The sequence below is a fragment of the Periplaneta americana genome, chromosome 16 (genome assembly GCF_040183065.1).
Source record: "Periplaneta americana isolate PAMFEO1 chromosome 16, P.americana_PAMFEO1_priV1, whole genome shotgun sequence".
Taxonomy (NCBI): Eukaryota; Metazoa; Arthropoda; class Insecta; order Blattodea; family Blattidae; genus Periplaneta; species Periplaneta americana.
Window position 1 is genome coordinate 167,048,032 of NC_091132.1, and position 22,367 is coordinate 167,070,398.

General features: G+C 35.3%; 1 protein-coding gene across 10 annotated transcripts in view; it reads right to left on the reverse strand.

The window, feature by feature from the left end:
• The window catches only part of LOC138691812 (zinc finger protein 234-like), an 82,989-nt gene that overhangs the window by 37,829 nt on the left and 22,793 nt on the right, over positions 1–22,367 (reverse strand). For 3 of the 10 annotated variants that reach the window (XR_011329968.1, XR_011329969.1, XR_011329967.1), the window contains exons 3-5: positions 12,129–12,296; positions 8,599–8,681; positions 751–5,382 (exon numbers count right to left, since the gene is read on the reverse strand). Coding sequence is in view for 6 of the 10 variants with exons in the window: in XM_069814264.1 (XP_069670365.1) it covers positions 4,416–5,382; positions 8,599–8,681; positions 12,129–12,296 (1,218 nt within the window). In the remaining 4 variants the exon portion in view is untranslated. Of the gene's footprint in view, positions 1–57; positions 5,383–8,598; positions 8,682–12,128; positions 12,297–22,367 lie in introns of those variants that run through there. The other 7 variants (XM_069814264.1, XM_069814263.1, XM_069814262.1 and 4 more) reach the window with 4 other exon arrangements.

Below are 22,367 nucleotides of genomic sequence, written 5' to 3' on the forward strand. Positions count from 1 at the left end.
TTGACAGTGATGATTGTCGTTCATTTAGAAAACAAACGAATGTCGATATCACAAATATAGCTGCAAAACATCGTATATTTAACAATTTCTCACAAACATATGTTTAATCTTTAATTAACCATGTTTTCAGTTATCCAGCCCTGTACGATATGACTTAAAAAAAAACAGAGATTCCCATAAAAAGGAAATGTTGCGGAAAGAAGTTTATGAAATTGTAAGCGAGATTGGTAAAGTAAAGTATCTATATTTCAACACAGGTTAATTTTATGTATATTCCAACACATTAAAGAAACAATAATTAAAATATTATCAATTTTCAAAAACAATGTTTATAGAAAAACTGACTTTACTGTTGTTAGAGGAGGAACGTATCTATAGAGTGTCAAAGAAATACGCTATTTTCCCCGAAATGTGAACCTTTAATAACAACTATTAATGTAACCTATTAGGCGACATTCAGATCATTTTAAAATCCTATTAAAATCTGTTTTAGAATTAGATTTAAGTTGGATAACTTGGACAAAAGTTTGAATCTTGTAACCACTATAACTTAGAAAGAAGTACGGTAATTAATTTTGAAACGGATAGCTCACTCGGAAAAGAATTAAAATATACTATGTCTCTGTTTAAAGTGGCATAAATACAACAATGTATTTCACTGACACAATTCAGCTCTTCCTTCTCTACTACAAAAATAAACTTCAGGTCTGCAATCCTACTGTTACAATGCTTAAAAGTTACAGTACTCACCAAGTTCACATTCGTTGTTCAAAATATCCTCCATTTACTGCAACACACATTTGCCATCTTTTTATGAAATTTGCAGTCATTCTCACAAGATTCTTGATGGGTGTGTTCCAATCTTTCACCAATCTTGTCTCATTTCTCTTCCGTCAGAACACAGCGTTCTTTTTTCGTTTTTCATCGTTTACCGAACCTCTCCGTATGAACTTATTTTATTCGCAACTGGAACATCTCCCTGGAAACTTTTGCCGAAATATGCGTCTTGTCGCCACATATTTTCGTTTCTATATGTATGTATTGTATTGATAAGTACGTTCACGTAATGAATAAGTCATTGTAACAGTAGCCTACACTTTAAACTTAACTTAAACTTTTAAGATTACAACTTCCACCGCCAAATTATTTCTCAAAACACAACTAAAGCGAAACTGCAGTGTCACTCATTGCTTGCATGCGCCGAGAACGAGGACGCACTATTCCCGGAGATCATACAATTTCCTGACGCGGAACGGTTCCTGCAAAACCTGAGGTCCCCAACTAACCTCACTATTTCTCCATCATTCACACAAACAGTGTTTACAAAATTATCTCTACTCTCTTTCCAGCTAAAGATTGAAGTAAATGTAAATAAATCCACGTGGCATAATGGTTCCTGATTGGTTATTGGGCGCACAACGCCTCCAAACTCATCCTTGTCATCTTCTTCATCATATTAAAATAGTTCCTTCTAAAATAATAAAATATATAATATACACGGAATACGAGTGAAAAATTTCAATTATCTGGGTTGTGAAATATCTTATCAAAATGAAAAAGATGTGAACAAGAAAATTACCAAATTTACACAAATTCTAGGAATAATAAACAATACATTAAAAGCTAAATTAGTACAAAAATCTACAAGAATAAAAATATATAATACACTAGCATTACCCACCCTTCTATACGGAAGCGAGATTTGGACATTAAAGAAAAAAAGACATGAACAGAATCAAAGCAACAGAAATGAAATTTTTCAGGACAGCAGGATATACTCTTTTAGACCGAAAAAGGAATGAAGAAATTTTAGAACAATTAGAAGTAGAGTCAGTAGAAGAAAAAATCACCAGATTGGCTAGATCATGTAAGAAGAATGGAAAATTCAAGAATCCCAAAAATTATGATGCAATATAAACCTAGAGGACATCGTCGACCAGGAAGACTGCTAGATGGGGCCGAAACAGGTCTACAGAGGCCTAATTCGTGAAGGATGATGATGATGATGATGGAATACGAGTGAATTAAACATGCTTATAAGACCACTTTCTTACAATTTAAACAACATGTTTATATTAGTAGTTTCAGACATTGCATGATAAATCATTTTAACGTATATTATGGCAACGCGCATGCGTAATAGGCATTAAATCCCTCCCAAGGTGACTTACAGCTTCACAGAGGACATCAGCACAGCTGGTATAACACAGTGCGAGATTCAGTGTTGTCAACCTCAAATAAATTTCTGTAGAATTAAAGAAATTCTCCACTCTTCAAAGAATAACATTTAATCACGAATCTACAGAAAATGAAAATTCACTATTTCCAGTAGAGAAATAATAATATTAACCCTCCGTGAGCATTTTACGGGTTAGTTTAATGAATGTGTTGAAATGTCTGCAATATATCAGATGATGGCTGCCCTACGTGCTCACTTGCTGAAAATAATGCGCCCTGGTGGCTGCTTTGGTAGCTAGCTTGTGATTGCGGAGTAATACCACAGTCTAATACATACAGTCGCGCAACTTCAACACTTTTTTTGCCAACATTCACGACACTAGCGCTCAAGCGGCAGGCAAGGCACTGGTGATAGGGTTGATACAGCCAGCACGTGCTTTAAAGGTATGCGAGATGTTATAATAACGTTTCAATCATGCGTCGGAATAAAGGCAATGTGTGCAATGACGAAAATTGTAGTAACAAGTTTAAATCTCCGAATTTGTCGTTCTTCAGATTCCCTAAAGACCAAGATAAAATCATAACTCAGTCATAACCTATAATCCACACTGTAGGTAGCCTACGTATTGTGTTCTATAAAACATATATTAGTTATCAGTTACCTATTTGTATGTCAGGAAGGAGAGTTTAAATAAAAACAAAGTAAATACCTGTTACAGTATATTATTGTTTTGCAGAGATCATGTGTAAATGTGTAACCATTCCGATTTTGGACAATGTATCTACAGTTTTTAATGCAAGTAATTCCATAATTTTTGTATTCGTGTTTTTTTCTTTATATTTTTCAAAAGTTGAATGTTATATTGAATTCAAGTAGGGATTATGGTGTTAATTTTTTCAAGAATTCACGGCGTATTATAATCCTTTTGCAAAATATTCACTTCCTGAATAAATCCAGACTGTGCCGATAAATTTCTGATAGATTCATGTGGCAAACGTATTAAGTTCTCAAGAAATAAAAGAGCCTTTTTAAATTTAATATAAAAAGCAATCTTTTATGTAATAATTTGCATGATTGTTATTGGTGTTGATTTTACATTACCAGTGATTATTTGAGCCGTTCAGAGCAGAAGTGGTATATGTCAAAATTAGATAATGAGGTTTAAAGTAAAAATTCTGTAAAATACAGCGCAAAGTAGCAATTAATATATCCTTCGTGCTATTCACTGACTACTAATAGTTTAAATAAATTCAATATTAACTGCTACTTTGCGCTGTATTTTACAGAATGTTTACTTTAACCCTCATTACCCATTTTTGACTTACACCACTTCTGCTCTGAAAATAAAATTAGGCCTACATTTTCTGAGTTAATTGAAGTTACAATTTTTTCAACAAAGTTGTGTATTCATTTGTTCTCACCTACGTCATAATATCAGTAAGTGCATGTAAATTATGTATTATATAGGTAGGGTAAGTTAAAATTAAGCTTATGCGTGAAAACTGGAAATGTAATGTAAAATGCGTTAAACTTTCCATAAAAATTTAAACCATAATATCAGCACTATTAGCGACTCAAAATAATAATAAAAAAATTGAAAAATAATGAACTTCATAAATCAATGTCTGTCAAAGTAAGGTTTAAATCTTCCCCTTTCTTATTTTTAAGTTTACCTCAGCGGCCGAGTTTATCCCAATTTGCGGTATGGAAAATAGTTAATTTCTCAGGAAATAGGGAGAGGAGTTCACCACGCCATGTACCCTATGCCCTACAATTTTGACTCTTCTCACAAGAAATATAGAGTTCCAATGGTTTATAAATATATGTAGGAATGAATTGAATTAACCGTCCACGTACAAACAATTATATTATTTAAAACCATGATACGTGATCAGGGCCATGATTCAGTTGTAAGGAGCAGAAAGAATTACGTTTATTCTCAGCTTCTGAAACTTTTAGATTAACTGCGTGTGAAATTCTTCCAGGATTCTAAAGTAGAATTAGTAAGAACCATATACACGTATTGTATAACATAAAAATATAAAATAAATTACGCAAAACCCGTTTTCTGATGTGTTATCATATGTCGTGTGCACACTGTTAACTTACCTGCCGCTAGAGGGCTGCTGTCGCGCCAGCTGTCAAATGTTGGCATATTTTATACGTATGAGTTGCGTGACTCTATCTATTAAACTGTGGTAATACATTTCGGTTTTGTTTACGTCTACTTCAATCTTTAGTTGGAAATAGAGTAGTCTGTGTGTAGGCGTAAATGATTTTTTAGGTTATCCATACTGCTGAAAATATTTCCACAGAAATGACATTTGACTGACATTTTGACTGAATGTATACGAAGATGCTGTCGCACACAATCCGAATTGGAAAATGTCTTTCCACATATATCGCATCTAAATGGTTTCACGCATGAATTTCGCTGGGTGTGCACTTTAAAATAATGCGGAAATGAGAAACATTTTCCACATAAATCACATTTGTATGGCTTTTTTCCAGTGTGCATGTATAGGTGTCGCTTTAAAGAATACGCTTGTAAGAAATACTTTCCACATAAGTCGCATTTATATGGCATGTGTATGCATGAGTGATCCTTTAAACTCGATTGTGGAAACGACTGTCCACACTGATCACACTCGACTGTCCTCTCCACTATGTGTATGCGAGATTGATGACGTTTCAAAGTTCCCGAACTGAAAAACCACTTTCCACATAGTTTGCAATGGAATGGCTTGTGCACTTTGTGTGTGAGGCAGTGCTTTTTTAATTCTCCCGATTCTGAGAAACACTTTCCACAGACATCGCATTTGAATTCCTCGTCGTCCGTTTCTAAGGGTTCCTCACTCTTTACATACACAGGCTGAACGAAAATCTTTCCACGGACATCACACTGAACTGGTGTTTCGCCTGTGTGTAGGACAGAATGCTTCTCTAAATCATTAACCTCAAAGAAACTATCTCCACAGACATCGCACTTGAATGACTTTTCCAACGTATGTATCTGGAAATGACGCTTCAGTAATTGCGGCGTTACAAAATCTTCGTTACAGATGTTGCACTTGATAGAATCATGGCTTACGTCACAAGCAATTGAATCGTCAAATATGTAGCAGCCATTCTGCATCAAATTCTGTTCATCACGAGCAATCCAGTCGCATTCTGATGACTCACTCTTATCATTATTGGTATTTCTGAAATGAAAATTTATCTGTAGTAATGTCACGAGAGGTCTGAGATCTGCCGATAAATCTCAGACCTCGAGTGACATTTATTAGGACTATTTCGTGAATAAAATAAAAATATAAGTAATATATCCCTAAAATTCGATCACAAAATGTTAATAATTGTATATTTACAAATACTTAACCTATTCAGACATTGTGAAGTTGAAATAGATGAATATCGATTACTGCAATAAAGAAATTCGATATTACTATTCAGTAATGCCAATTGCGAAAAGCGAAATACAGGTTTAACAATGTTAATTACATGTACTGCATTTTTGACTTATTATTGTAACATAAATACATTTTCATAATCTGCTGAAATCATGATTTAATTTAAAATTTTATAATATAATTACAGTAACCTGATTAATACATTAATTAAATGAACAATTGTTGAAAACGCAGTTATCTAATCTGAATGAAGGAATGTAATTTTTTTCAGATAGTCTACAATGGACATAGAATTAGAAGATGAAGATGTATTTTATAGGCTACAATATAGGTTACGTTACCTGTGTGTGAGCAGGACTAGTGTCAGCTGTGCCTTATTTCGACCGTTACTATGTGCTACAGGAAAACATTTTTTATAGCTCGACAAACGCATTCTCGCTGTAGTGTGTAACGGAACTAAAGCTGCATCTACACAGTTCAATATTCCAATCGCGTATGCGTGCAATATGGGAAGAATATTGAAAGAATCAAGTTTAAAACGTACGTTAAATTGAGATGCATGAAGATTTTGTGTCTACATGTTGCGCCGTTTTGAGCGTCGTCTTCACTGTGTAAATATATTAATCTTGCATTCATTGCTTTAAAGTTGAAAGAAAAGTTTAACCGTGTAGTTGCATCTTAATGTATTCATGATCATCGATTTACGGGGGAACAGTTGGCGACAATGACTAAACAAAAGAACGACCATGCGATAAATTGATAGCGATAAATCTAGCTGCAAAAATTATCGCAAAGTGTGACTGTGATTGGTTGGAATTCAAAATTTCATTACACTTCATTGGTCGAAAATGGAATGACGTCATATAAACGAAATAGTCATTCTAAACAGTCGATATCACATTTACTTTTTAACTTTGCTCTAGAATATGCCATTGGGAAAGTTCAGGATAACAGACAGGGTTTGAAATTAAACGGGTTACATCAGCTTCTTGTCTATGAGGATGACAGAATATGTTAGGAGAAAATCCACAAACGATTAGGGAAAACACGGAAATTTTACTTAAAGCAAGTAAAGCGATCGGTTTGGAAGTAAATCCCGAAAAGACAAAGTATATGATTATGTCTCGTGACCAGAATATTGTACGAAATGGAAATATTAAAATTGGAAATTTATCTTTTGAAGAGGTGGAGAAGTTCAAATATCTGGGAGCAACAGTAACAAATATAAATGATGCTCGGGAGGAAATTAAACACAGAATAAATATGGAAAATGCCTGTTATTATTCGGTTGAGAAACTTTTATCATCCAGTCTGCTATCGAAAAATCTGAAAGTTAGAATTTATAAAACAGTTATATTACCAGTTGTTCTGTATGGCTGTGAAACTTGGACTCTCACTTTGAGAGAGGAACAGAGAATAAGGGTGTTTGAGAATAAGATTCTTAGGAAAATATTTGGGGCTAAGAGGCATGAAGTTACAGGAGAATGGAGAAAGTTACACAACGCAGAACTCCAAGCATTGTATTCTACACCTGACATAATTATTAGGAACATTAAATCCAGACGTTTGAAATGGGCAGGGCATGTAGCACGTATGGGGGAATCCAGTAATGCATATAGGCCGTGACGTCGATGGGAGGATAATATTAAAATGGATTTGAGGGAGGTGGGATATGATGATAAGAGACTGGATTAATCTTGCACAGGATAGGAACCGATAGCGGGCTTATGTGGGGGCGGCAATGAACCTGCCATTTGTCAATACGTAATCAATAGTCGAATTGGCAAAAGTAAAAATAAATCAGTAGTCATATCAAAATAGAGAAATCACATTTTAATGCTAGTATTAGTAGCATATTTTCGGCTTTCACACTCTGCTATATAGAATGGAATTTTAATTTCTTATTGCCCTATATGGCTAAGGAAGAGACTAGTGAAGTGTATTATGTGGAATGTTTGATATTGTAATAATAATAATAATAATAATAATAATAATAATAATAATAATTTATTTAATCTGGTAGAGCTAAGGCCAGTAGGCCTTCTCTTCCGCCCAGCCAGACATTAATTCTAATAGAATACAATTGGTTACATAGTTATTACATTAATATCTAGACCATAAAACAACATGAAAGTAAATAATGAAAGTTGGATAAGTAATGTTAGTGTGACATTAATAAACAGTGGTAAGAAATAATAATAATAATAATAATAATAATAATAATAATAATAATAATAATAATAATAATAATGAGATAATTTAAATATTTATTCTGTGATATATATATATATATATAAAACATTGAGAAACTTGAAAGAGCTATTATTGTTAACAAGAATTGTTAGATAAATATTTCGTTAGTCTATTCTTAAATTGGTTTGATGTCTGACAGTCCCTGACATTACTTGGTAGGGAATTTCAAAGCCGAGGAACAGCCACAGTGAAAGAAGATGAGTATGAGGATGTTCAGTGGGAGGGAATGGATAATATTGAGGAGTGTTGTGATCGTGTGTCTAGGTTATGATGGGTTGATAAATTTTGAAAACGAGACGCAAGATAGACAGGACTGGAGAAATGCAATATGTGAAAGAGAAGGGAAAGACAGTGGATTTTCCTACGATCTTCTAGATGAAGTCAGGACAACATTGTATGGGGCAGAAACTTTAACATTACGACGAAATGACCAAAAACGACTAGAAGCATTTGAAATGTGGTTACGGAGAAGAATGGAGCGTGTGAAATGGACAGACAGAATAAAAAAAATTAAATAATTGTTTATTTAATGATCCTTGCAACTGTCGAGGTTATATCGGCATTGCCAGTGTCCCAGAATTTTGTCCTTCAGGAGTTGACAGAATAACAAATGAAGCATGTGAATGCTTTATTTGCAAAGACATCATCACACCACAAAATTGAGTGGCTTACAATAGTAAACCGTGCGAAAACTGAAATGTTAAACGAAATTGTTAAAGATTGAAAGAAGAAACAAAACAAGCAGACTATACTCACCTCGTAAGCAAAATGTCATCTTCATTCGAAGATATTTCCACTTTCTCTTCCTGCTGAACTCTGTCCATATCGAACAAATTTTCCTGAAAAGATGAACAAATAATGAAGAGCTTTAATTGATCACATATTCAAACATTTTTAACAAGAGCCAGAACAGGTCACATTGTCACTCAATTGTACCTACACTGATTTCACATTTCTGATAATCCTACTTGTCTGTGGTGTAATAATCATGATGAAGATCTGGAACACTTTCTTCTATACTGTCCGTCCATAAACCACAAAAGAATAAATTAAAATCATCAGTACCAGTTGCAGAAGATACAGCCCTGCAGTATATATTGACTACACTCCAACTCTGGCTACTAGCAACAGACATCTATAATGAACACCGATCAAAATACCCCTCATTTCTCGTGAAAAACAACTGAATAGTTCGAAATTTTCTCGGGCTTCCAGCCAGGTCATAAGTTGGTGATCCACCGACGTTTCGAGGATGTTCATCTTTCTCATCTTCAGGGTTAAATGATATCTGAGGGTACCCAGCTCCTTAATTTATAGTGCCAGAGGAAGTCAGCCGAGGAGCTGTGCGCCTATTGGCTGTTATTAGTGCGGACCGCGGCGAGAACGCGGCCGACATGTCGTCTTCCTTTGTGCTTTCTGGCTGAATGACCTTAGGTCTCACGGTGGGCTCGGCGGACGAGTTCTGCTGTGTCCTCCACTGATGATGGCCCATCGTCCGGGCGGTGAAAAATTTAATAGCCGGTGCCCATGCCGCGCTTAGTTGGAGACCCCAGTCCCGGTTCAGGTTACTGCGTTCCGCCACTATGGCCAGGGTTTCTTTTACTCGTCTATCCCAATAGCCCGCACACTTTACCAGGACCTCGGTGTTATTGAAACTAGCCCTATGGCTTTTTTCAATGCAATGTTCAGCCAATCCGGATTTTTCGGGCTGTATTAATCAGATGCTTCTTTGATGTTCCGAAAGACGCGTCGCTATTGTGCGTCCAGTCTGTCCAATATAAGACGCATCACATTCACACGGGATGTGGTAGATCCCTGGTACTCTGAGGCCTAGATCGTCTTTTACTGATCTGACCTTGTTCCTGATTTTCGGCGGAGGTTTGTGGATTGTTTTTATTCCATGTTTGTGGAGCAGTCTGCTTATCTTTCCCGCCAACTTCCCTGTGAATGGTAGACAGGCTGTGGCTGGTTTCTCCACTTCTAGTGAGTCCGTGATGGGCTGCTGCTGCTTCTTGTGTCTTGCTCTATTCAAAGAGGCCGTGATGTCTTTAGCCAAATATCCATTCTGCTGGAGGGTGAGCTTCAGGTGTTGAAATTCAGTGTCTAATTGCTCTGGGTCCAATATAGAGACTGCTCTATGGGCCAGTGTGTTAAGTATGCCCATCCGCTGCGCTTTGTGACGGAAACTATTCGTGTTCAGGTACAAGTTGGTGTGTGTGGGTTTACGGTATACCGCAACTGAATAGACTACAGTGGACTATGGTGGACTTTATGTTGTCAGCAAACAGCTGGATACATTAAGAAGATTGATTTAATTGATCATGTAGATAATTTGTTTGCTATATCAGATCTGAACTTCAATCCTAATGATTCCAATAAATTTATTTAGAAAGGTGGTAATGACTTTTATATAAAATCAAAGTCTTTTCTCTGAACTGATTTCATTCCCATCCTTCATATATATACGAAATATGCCCTTGAAATTATTTTCTTTTCCCATGAAATGGATATAATACATTTGTTGGTTACACCCTGATTCGAGGGAGATATTCAATTAGCCTTTTTCTCTCTCATCTTACACATACAGACTTTCCTATTTCTGCCTTCTTCTTCTTCTTCTTCTTCTTGAACACACTATTATTTCGTCCCCTTTTTCTGAACTGTCTCATATCTTCCTTTGTTTTTGCCTTTCTTCGACTATTTTGTCTACAGTTCTGAATGCACGATTCTCTTGCTTTCTCTCCTTGGAAGTCTTTGCAATGCTCTAAAACCCACTATTAAAGTACCTAACGACGGGAAGATATTGGTAACAAAAGAATATGTCTGTTAGTTTATAACTTTCCAACATGAGGTGTCGCTAACGTAACACAATTTCAATGTTACTTTAGTCACAGTAACATTTTAAAACTGTTTTTAAATTAAAAACTAATATATGGATAATGGAACTCAGTACACAGGTTGTTCCATTTATCTTGTGCACTTATAACTTTTTTGTTTGCATAGGTATTGGAATTTTTGTTCTTGAGCGTTATGTTAGAACGAGGGGCTAACATTGAGTGTGGAGATTTGGTGCATGTAACTACATTATGGTACAAGATACACGTGACGTCATCAATTTTTCAAATAGCACTACATACTTTAATCATGTTACATTGATTGTAATAAAATAACCTAAATCATTTATAAAGTAAAGTATATTTTCATTTTTATATAAACTTAGTTCCTCCTCGGGGTTGCTTATAAGCTAGTAAGTAAGGAAACTCAGTTCTTAAAAAAGTTTTAAGACATTCAAATCTTTCGTAACATTTGAATGAACCGGTATATGAGTTTAAACACCTTGCTTAATGCCTAGCATAGTAATTTCTACATTATTGTAAACAAACATATATTATAAATTTACAATGAAATCCTCTTGCTAGGTTCTAAATTTTCAATGCATTCCAGATATATAATAATAATAATAATAATAATAATAATAATAATAATAATAATAATAATAATAACTTTATTTAACCTGAAAGAGTTAAGGCCGTAGAGCACAATAATAATAATAATAATAATAATAGTAGTAATAATAATAGTAGTAATAATAATAATAATAATAATAATAATAATAATAATAATAATAATAGTAGTAATAATAATAATAATAATAATAATAATAATAATAGTGGCTTTATTTAACCTGACTGAGTTAAGGCCGTAGAGCACATCAATAATAATAATAATAATAATAATAATAATAATAATAATAATAATAATAATATAATATGAGTATATATAGTGGAATACATATTGGTATTAGGTGTTAAATGAACACGATTTACATAATGAAGTGATAAACAGAGAGATTTGAATAAAGGATACACAAAAATGAATGCTGTGGTAAACATATGAGATTAAATTAAAAGAAAATACTATTTACATAATAACATTAAAAAAGACGATTGAAGTGAGTGTACACAATAAAAATAAGAAACAAAAAATAAAAAATGAACACAGTTGAATAGCCTACATTGCATTAAATATTTGCAACACATTAGGTCTGGCAACTCATCGTAAGTTATTCTTCTAATTTATATTTAAAAGAAATCAAAGTTCAGCAGCCCGTTTGCTTTATCAGAAATATGTGATTCTGGAATATTACCTTATTACATAACCAAAAATGACTGCAGTCTAAGATTAGAAAATAGTAAATAAATGGTAGCATTCTGAGATTGTTAACGACTCTTAAATACATAAAACGGACTGTAGCTACATCGACATATTGATAGTGAAACACTTACATCAACTTCATACTTCACCACAGGATAGATAACAGACTCTGAGGTGTCTTCAACTTCAGATTTCACCATACGGAAGTCTTCAACTTTTATCTCAGATGTGAAATCATAACTGTGGTCCACGCATTCTGTTTTGATGTCCACCACTTGTAGATGAGGTAATTTCCCTACCTACAAAACGAGGAAATGTAAAAAATAAATTAATTTACGGTCTTTGGCAAACAGTTTTCTTTTGGGACTGTATTATTTGGGGATTAACCTTGACATCACATTCTGTATGTTAGTTAATTTCCTTTATTTAGTCGCCATTACAAAGATAAACGCGGTATTGTTGGCAAGAAGGTACTTTCAAGTTGATCTTATACGTAATATTACTTAGGTTCTACATGGCAGTCAATAGCTAATTCTTTCAACACAGGCGACAAATTAGAGAAGAAAACTGAATGCACAATAGAAACGAGACTTTAAGGGACATAGACAATGATAGGTAACAGACAAGGAGTTCCCTAAGGCCGGGTGCACACAGAATGAGACGCGACGCAATGTGGTTTTGCTTTAAAATGCCTTGCAACACTTAACACGGTCTGCTCGCGACAACTGAATTGCTGGCTGTGTGGGTTTAGAAAACTGGCCTACGCTAGAAAATGGCGTCAATGAAAGAGGACTGTTTATATGAGAAAATCCATTGTATTTTTGTTATTATTTCCTAAGTATGCCTAATACGCCTAAAAATCAATAGAATTCAAAGAATCTTAAGGCCCATTCACAATGAAAATTAAAAATAACCGTAACATAAACACAGAAATTTGCGCCCAGGCTACCAAATGGGATCATTCACAATGATTCTCATAAACATTGACATAAACATTACTGTAAGAATTAATATTTAAGGAGAAAAATTCACTCCTGCGCCAGGGATCGAACCCGGGTCCTTGGTTCTGCGTACCAAGCGCTCTAACCACTGAGCTACATCGAATTCTATCCACAGCACCGGACCGAACCCCGAACGAACCAAGGACCGAGTTCGATCCCCGGCACCAAAGCGAATTTTTCTCCTTAAATATTAACTGTCAATATCACAGATATTATTCTGTAGGACAAATTAATAAATCGATAATATTCTCATAGCTGCAGTGCATATATTTGTACAGATTACTGTGCACGTAACTGCGGAATCCCGGCCAAACAAATCACTCAGCTGAGTGCGCTCCTAGTATAATGGCAGTTGACATTGGATATATGCGTCAATATTTATGCTTAACTTGGAGTCAGGCCAAAATGGAAACAACGAAGGAGAGGGGTTCGGTCCGGTGCTGTGGATAGAATTCGGCGTAGCTCAGTGGTTAGAGCGCTTGTTACGTAGAACCAACGACCCGGGTTCGATCCCTGGCGCCGGAGCGAATTTTTCTCCTTAAATATTAATTGTCAATATCACAGATATTATTCTGTAGGACAAATTAATAAATCGATAATATTACCGTAAGACGCTAACATGAAAGTTTGCAAACTCCAAACTTCCATGCTTATGCTTACGTGATTTGCAAACAAAACACAATCGTGGAGCGCTGAAGTATACCACAGAATATGAGGAAATGGCGTCGTTATTACGTTTCCATGGTTACTAAGCATGTTTGCGGTTATATTTATGTTCCCATCGTGAATGATGGTATGACTTCTTGATTTTACCGTAACGTGTATATTGTTAAGTTAACGCTTACGTTATGTTTAATTTTCATTGTGAATGAGCCTTTAGAATTAAATACTACTAATGTAGTGCACAAACGTCATTTTGTATGTTTATGACTACTTCACGACTCACAATAAATGAAAAATAGTATATTAAACCAATAATGAATGAAAGTATAGATAATAGAAGTAGGCCTACTACAAATTATTATTATCAATATTATTATCCACCTGGTGCTTTCATCTCATTTGCAATTTCTCACATATTTTTAGAAACCACGTTATTGTCGTGTTATTGTTTCAAAGATTCTTACAGAACGTATCTTTCCTGCACTAAAACAACTAATTTATCCGCGAGCTCCATTATGAATAATGTGCATTACACAACAATATTGTATTTGCAGATAGTGAAGCGCGCAATCATAGCCACTACTAACGCATGCGCAGTACACTGCAGCTACCAGACAGTCTCCTCGCGACTAACTTCTAGCAGTCATTTGATGTTGTCTCTCCGTGTCTGCTCGTGACCGTCGCGCCGCGTCTGATTCTGTGTGCACCTGGCTTTACAGTAATATGTGTAAAAGAATTTAATTCGTATTCTATAACAGGTGCGCAGACATCTTTTCGAATAGGGTATTTTATTACTGAAGACAGTATCAAAGTCTAATTATAAGAAAATGTTTCGAAATAAACAAATACTGAGAATATCTAACCTAATGGTTCTTCACCATAGAGCACGCAAATGTTTCGGCTTTTATAAACCTTACAAGAATAATTTAGTATATCTCAAATTTAATACTGCACACTTCTTCTCCGACAAAACAATGACCATTAAAAACTGAATAGTAGTTCAGAAGATCAATGAAATAATATGTTCTGTATCCTAAATATATTTACAATACAATCTTAATTACGGGTGATTATAATTAAACTTTCTCTACTTAACCGTATCTATGTGAAAAATGAGTAATCACACGAACATGAAATCGTTGCAATAAGTGAAAGTCTCAGGAATCTTCTATGCCACATCAATAAATTTAAGAATGCAGTTACATTGTCAGACTCCAAAGCAGCTATTCTATCAATAGTCTCTAAACACACAACTTCATCTCAAACAGCAGAAATAACTAAAATGCTCTCTCAATTAATATCACTCAATAAAAGAATTGTATTCCAATGGATACAATCACATTGTGGAATCCTGGGAAACGAGAATGCGGATGCTTTAGCAAAGAAGGGCAGCACTGCTACTTACAGACCTGTTACTAAATCTACGTATTACTCTGTGAAAAGATTTATTAGATCTACATACTTAGACTTCAACAAACAAAATTTGATAACACAATCTCAAGGGAAAAAATGGAACTCTCTGCATCATAATCCACAGTTAATTCCCGATTTACCACGAAAATCGTCTATATCTGCATTTAGATTGGCAACAGGCCATGACTGTTTGGCCAAACACCTGCACAGAATTGGAATATATCAGTCCCCTAACTGCCCATTGTGCAACTCAAACCAAGAAATGGATTCGGAACAACTCAAAATCTGTGCTTCAGTGGTTGACCATGATAATATCTTTGAAAAATATTGGAGTGCAAGAGGTCAAATGACTTTATTGTCAAACGCCTGGCATCAGAAAACAACAACAACGAACATGAAACATAATGTGAGCATTGCGAAGAACAAGGGGAAGAGAAATATTGAATAAGCAATTGTTTTAAACATTTTTAATGCTTTGTTATATAATACACTATGCCTAGTTTTTGTGGACATGGCGCCCCTCAGACTACCAAGTGTGCTCGAAATAGTGCCCATCAGTGTCCAGGACGGTCTGAAAGCATAGGATAGCATGCTGCACGAAGCATATCCATGGGTATACCCAATACCTCTCTTCAGATCTGCACATGTGCGAACGTTCCCCTGATAAAATCTGTCTTTCAGATAGTTCTACAACCAGAAATCACAGGCATTGAGATAGGGTGATTGGGGTGGCCAAGCATTTGGAAACGATCGGCTAACAATTCGATTATTATTGTCTGTTGTATTCAACATCGACTTTCACGAGGCCGTGGAAAAAAATAACACAAAACTAAATAACAAGAATAAAATATAGACAATTCAAGCAATGAGTATCTTTGCTCAGTCCAGCACTGTATTACGAGTTTTTCGATCTGGTTATAGATAGTGAGCAGGCTGTGTTTTACCAATTGAATTCTTGAATTCTTTGAAACCACAAGGATTGCCACAAAATACTTAATACGGAATCACCATTAGGACTATTGTGAAATATTGATCCACCAAAATTATGCAATGGAACAAGAATTGATGTGAAAAAACTCGTGTAAAACGTAATAGAAGTGATAATATGAACTGGCAAAACGAAAAGAATAGACTTTTTATCCCACATATTCCTATGATGATCACTAATATGCCTTTCGTGTTTAAGGAACTGCAATTTCAGTGCGATTAGCATTAAATTTGCAATGGTTGTATTGAAATAGAACTGAAGAACAGTCGCTCAAATTTGCAGCCATTCACTTAGGAACTTCCAAAACTTCTGTACGCATATCAAAATGCAATTCAATGATTTTTTTACTTGGTTATTTAACGACGCTGTATCAAGTACCAGGTTATTTAGCATTGATGAGATTGGTGATAGCGAGTGGTGTTTGGCGAGATGAGGCCGAGGATTCGCCATAGATTACCTGGCATTCACCTTATGGTTGGGGAAAACCTCGGAAAAAACCCAACCAGGTAATCAGCCCAAGCAGGGATCGAAGCTGTGCCCGAGCGCAACTTCAGATCGGCAGGCAAGTGCCTTAACCGACTGAGCCATTCTGGTGGCCTGCAAATCAATGATACTTTTGCCATGTTTCTAATGTACGCAGTATGTGAATGTACGTAAGCCCACTCAAAATAACGCTGTATAAATTTAATATATATGTATACATCTCAAAATATCGTTGTTCATGTCCAAAAGTGTGTTATTGCGAAATTCTCTCTGCATAATCGTGTTGCCGGTGTAGTATATTAAGCACAGTAGAAAGAACAATCTCTTAATTTGTGAAATATATATCTTTCAGAATATTATTCTTTTGTGTTAAACAATGGCTTTTTGCGAAGTTATATTGTATCTGTATTCTGTGTATACTTACTTACTGGCTTTTAAGGAACCCGGAGGTTCATTGCTGCCCTCACATAAGCCCACCATTGGTCCCTATCCTGAGATAGATTAATCCATTCTCTATCATCATATCCCACCTCCCTCAAATCCATTTTAATATTATCTTCCCATATACGTCTCGGCCTCCCTAAAGGTCTTTTTCCCTCCGGCCTCCCAACTAACATTCTATTTGCATTTCTGGATTCGCCCATACATGCTACATGCCCTGCCCATCTCAAACGTCTGGATTTAATGTTCCTAATTATGTCAGGTGAATAATATGATGCGTGCAGTTCTGTGTTGTGCAACTTTCTCCATTCTCCTGTAACTTCATCCCTCTTAGCCCCAAATATTTTCCTAAGCACCTTATTCTCAAACACCCTTAACCTATGTTTCTCTCCCAAAGTGTGAGTTCAAGTTTCACAACCATAAAGAACAACCGGTAATATAACTGTTTTATAAATTCTAACTTTCAGATTTTTTGACAGCAGACTGGATGATAAAAGCTTCTCAACCGAATAATAACAGGCATTTCCCATATTTATTCTGTGTTTAATTTCCTCCCGAGTATCATTTATATTTGTTACTGTTGCTCCAAGATATTTGAACTTCTCCACCTCTTCAAAAGATAAATTTCCAATATTCTCGTCACGAGACAATCATATACTTTGTCTTTTCGGGATTCACTTCCAAACCCATCTCCTTACTTGCTTCCAGCAGAATTCCCGTGTTTTCCCTAATCGTTTGTGGATTTTCTCCTAACATATTCACGTCATCCGCATAGACAAGCAGCTGATGTAACCTGTTCAATTCCAAACCCTCTCTGTTTTCTTGGACTTTCCTAATGGTACTCTAGAGCAAAGTTAAAAAGTAAAGCCCACAGTGAATTGGAAACGCATCTGACAGAAACTGACCTATACGGACTCTGCTGTGAGTTTCACTGAGACATATTTTAATTAATCGAACTAGTTTCTTGGGAATACCAAATTCAATAAGATTATTATATAAAACTTCTCTCTTAACCGAGTCATATGCTTTTTTGAAGTCTATGAATAACTGATGCACCGCACCCTTACACTCCCATTTTTTCTCCATTATCTGTCGAATACAAAATATCTGGTCAATAGTTGATCTATTACGCCTAAAATGACACTGATGATCCCCAATAATTTCATCTACATATGGAGCTAATCTTCTGAAAAGAATATTGGATAAAATTTTGTACAACGTCGACAAAAGTGATATTCCTCGAAAGTTACTACAGTTAGTCTTGTCCCCCTTCTTAAAGATAGGTACGATTATGGACTCCTTCCATTCTGTGTATAAAGTAAAAAATAATATAATTAATATGTTACAGCACAATAGGGACAGACAACGCAGAATTACGTAATTCGGCACGCTAAATTCAAAGGTTTGAGATCGACAGAACATGTAGCACATATGGATGAGTCCAGAAATGCATACAGGCTGTTAGGTGGAAGACCTGAGGGAAAGACTTCGGGGAGGCCGAGACGTAGATGGAAGGATAATATTAAAATGGATTTGAGGGAGGTGGAATATGATGGTAGAGACTGGGTTAATCTCACTCAGGATAAGGACCGATGCGATGGTGGGCTTATGTGAGGGCGGCAATGAACCCCCAATTTCTTTAAAAAAAGACATTTTTAAGTAAATGAAGAAGGGGATTCTTTAGCACAGCGTTTCTCAAACTATGGTCCGCGGACCACCTGTAGTCCTCGATGTCTGTCCTTGTGGGCCTTCAAAAAGGTCAGACGAAAAAATAAAATTCAAACAAATTGTGTATCACAATATAGCTGAAAATCTCAGAGTATGTAAATAACACATGGCAATCTCCTTTCACCTTTTCTTCCAGTATTGACATTTTATGAAATTTATTATCCTATCTGTCTACCGACTTCCCACGCTTACTTTCAGCAACAAAGGAGGGATTTAAAGCACTATGAACGTGCCCTTTCTGACCATCTTTTCGCTGCACATCAGTTGATGACATGTGGCTAAGTACAACGGGATATCTTTCAGATGTACTCTCAAAACTAAACGAACTAAATCTCTCTCTACAAGGTAATTCTTTGACTGTTCTCAATGCGAATGAGATAATAAAGATTATTGATTAAAGTTCTCGTTAACACTTTGTTAAAAACATAAAATTTACTTAGTCTTACGTTAAAAAGTGTTAAAATTGTTAAAAAAGGTCTATACCTTCGACAGACGGCCTGTTTCGACACTATGTCACGTCATCCTCATTGTCTCTTGAACCACTGGTGATCTTGACTCTGCGATATGCATTTGTCGATGGTAGGTGTGGGGGTATGTTGTTCCTATGGTGGGGGCTGGCTGTTTATGTGTTATGATCAAGCTTCGAAACTTCGGACCCAATAGAGCAGTTCAGTGGGAAATTCGCATAACGGCGCACTGAGTATAGTGGTAAAGCATACAGTGGGTGGGGGTACTGTAGAATGAATGCCAACAAATACGCAAAGGAAAACGCTCTGGATTTGAAGGTTCTGACGAATAATTTGGTTTTCACACAAAGTGTGTCTGAAACTATTACACTGTTAGAAAAGTCAGAGCAAGAGATGCCGGAAGCCCTCAAATTAATTTAGAAAATGACGCAAAGAATTAATGAGACACCAAGTACACCGGTTACTGAACGTGTAAAACAGAAGTGGAAATCAATTTTATGTAAAAATAACGAATATGGAACATTGTATAACATTAACAGCAAATTAGTGGACATAGAGTCACCCGAGAATAAAGGACTGTCTCTTAGAGACTGCAGTGATGATAGGTTTTTTCGTTTTGCTCCTATCACGTCATGCGACGTAGAGCGCCTCTTTCCACAGTACAAACTTTGGCAGACAACCGAAAAAGATTTACGTTTGAGACACTGAGAACGTATCTTGTAGTAGGTTCATTGCAATTCGGTACTGTAACTGCATTTCCTAAAGACGACCAATAGGATAAATAAAAAAATTTAAATTGCTACATACTTATTTCCACCATTAACACTGTGTATAATTAAACACAAATGCTTATAAAAGAGAGGAGAATAAATGCTTTTCACATTGTTTTGACATTATCATTGTGTAATGTATATTTACTTTCAGAATGTACATATGTGTGTGTTTCCCCATACTACCGTACTCTACTCTAAATAGTAACGTTGTTACCTCAACACATCTGTAGCTACCTGCAGCGAGTCAACAACCTATACTGCATGCACAGTAAACTTATTGTATCGGGTCCAAAGTCTCGAAGCCTGGTTATGATGTATTATGACGTCGAATAATGTGTGCGTATTGAACTGCAATTGTGTGTTAAGTATATATTGTGGGTATGCTATTGTATTCTTATATATTTCGTACTGTTCTAGGATGTTTAGCTGTGAACTTTTTGGTGTGATGTGTAAAATTTCCATATCTGTTTCTATATTATTGTAGTCATGATTATTATTGATAATGTGGTCTGCATAATTTGATGTGATGTAGGGTTTGGTTATAACTTTAATATGTTCATTATATCTTGTGTGAAGGATCTTCCTGTCTGTCCTATGTAAAAATGTGGGCAACTATTGCATTTTAATTTGTAAACTTCAGTTGAATTATATTTATTTGAATGTTTAATGTGTTTATTTAGGTATTTCTGTGTTGTATTATTTGTTTTGTATGCCATCTTGTATTTTAGTTTTCTGAATGAAGTTGCAATTTTGTGAGTATTGGTATTGTGATATGTTAATGTTATGTATTTATTCTCACGTGGTGTTTGTGTTGGTTTGTTCTGTTTTTGTTTTGCCTTTCTTATTAGTGTGTCTATTATGTTTGGGTTGTATCCATTGTCTTGTGCTATATATATTTTATATACTTAACACACAATTGCAGTTCAATACGCACACATTATTCGACGTCATAATACATCATAACACACAAACAGCCAGCCCCCACCATAGGAACAACACACCCCAACCCCTACCATCGACAAATGCATATCGCAAAGTCAAGATCACCAGTGGTTCAAGAGACACTGAGGATGACGTGACATAGCGTCGAAACGGGCCATCTGTCGAAGGTATATAACTTTTTTTAACAATTCTAACACTTTTTAACGTAAGACTAAGTAAATTTTATGTTGATAATAAAGATGTTCGAAAGGAAACTTGGTTTGCTAGTCATTTCCGTAAAACAGAGGATTTTTTTCACTATTTCCAACCCTAAAGTCTTTTTTGGTTGAAAATGATTTCGTTATTGGAAAATAAATGTGCAATGAAATATGTTCACATCTAGAAACTCTGAGGTCACAATATGAAACTTATTCTCGAAGTAAATAACAAATTTTCATGGGTTCGTTATCCCTTTCATTGTAATATTGAAAATAACAAACTTCCATTGAATGAAAGAGAACAGTTAATTTAACTCTCAAATGACACCAGACTTAAAATGAAAGGTATGGTTAATTTCTGGACCTCATCACAAGTAAAAAGAGAATATAGTGAACTGTACAATGATGCTTTACAGATTATAATTCAGTTTGCTTTTACGTATCTGTATGAGAAAGGGTTTTCATCACTAATTCTAATAAAAACAAAGTATCGAAATCGACTCGGTGTATGACGATCTCTGGCTTAAGCTTACCAGCATATATCCAAATATAGAATAACTGTGCAAGAATTGGCAGGCTTATCCATCTCATTAATGTGACTACTACCATTTATTTATTTTGTTTAGTTAATAAGTTAAACATTATCCGAACTCTAGCCTTGATTTGTTAAAAAAACGAAAATGATTTTTTTTCTGTTAACAGTAACTTAATTAGTTAATACAAATATAAAATAAAATGAATTAAATTAATTTTAATTAATTAAATGTGTTTTAAAATATAAGTATACGGTACTGGTATTAAAATGAACTACAAAAATGATAAATTTGCTTATGTAGGGAACAAGAGTAAGGTGTTCTGACTTAAAAAAGTGGTCCCCACTTGAAAAAAGTTTGAGAACGCTGCTTTAGCAAACTCGAAAAGACACAAATTCACATCTCCACTGTGCAATGTCTTTAAATGGTACTAATTACAGGGCTATCGGTTCTAATAATATTCCCCATCAATGCATGGACAAGTAAATATCAGGGGCGTATACTGGTTAAAGGGTTTGGGCTACCGCTGACCCTATTATTACACAAAATATATCTAACAATTACTTTCATTTTAATTACTATGGTAAAACTAAAAATACAAAATTATTACATTATGTTATATTATAAACTTTTCCTTTTGTAATTTCCTTGGGCTACTGCCGGTAGCCCTGGTAGCCCGCAAAATACGCCCCTGGTAAATATTCATACTGTTCCTTTTAAACATGCGACAGTATCATTGCT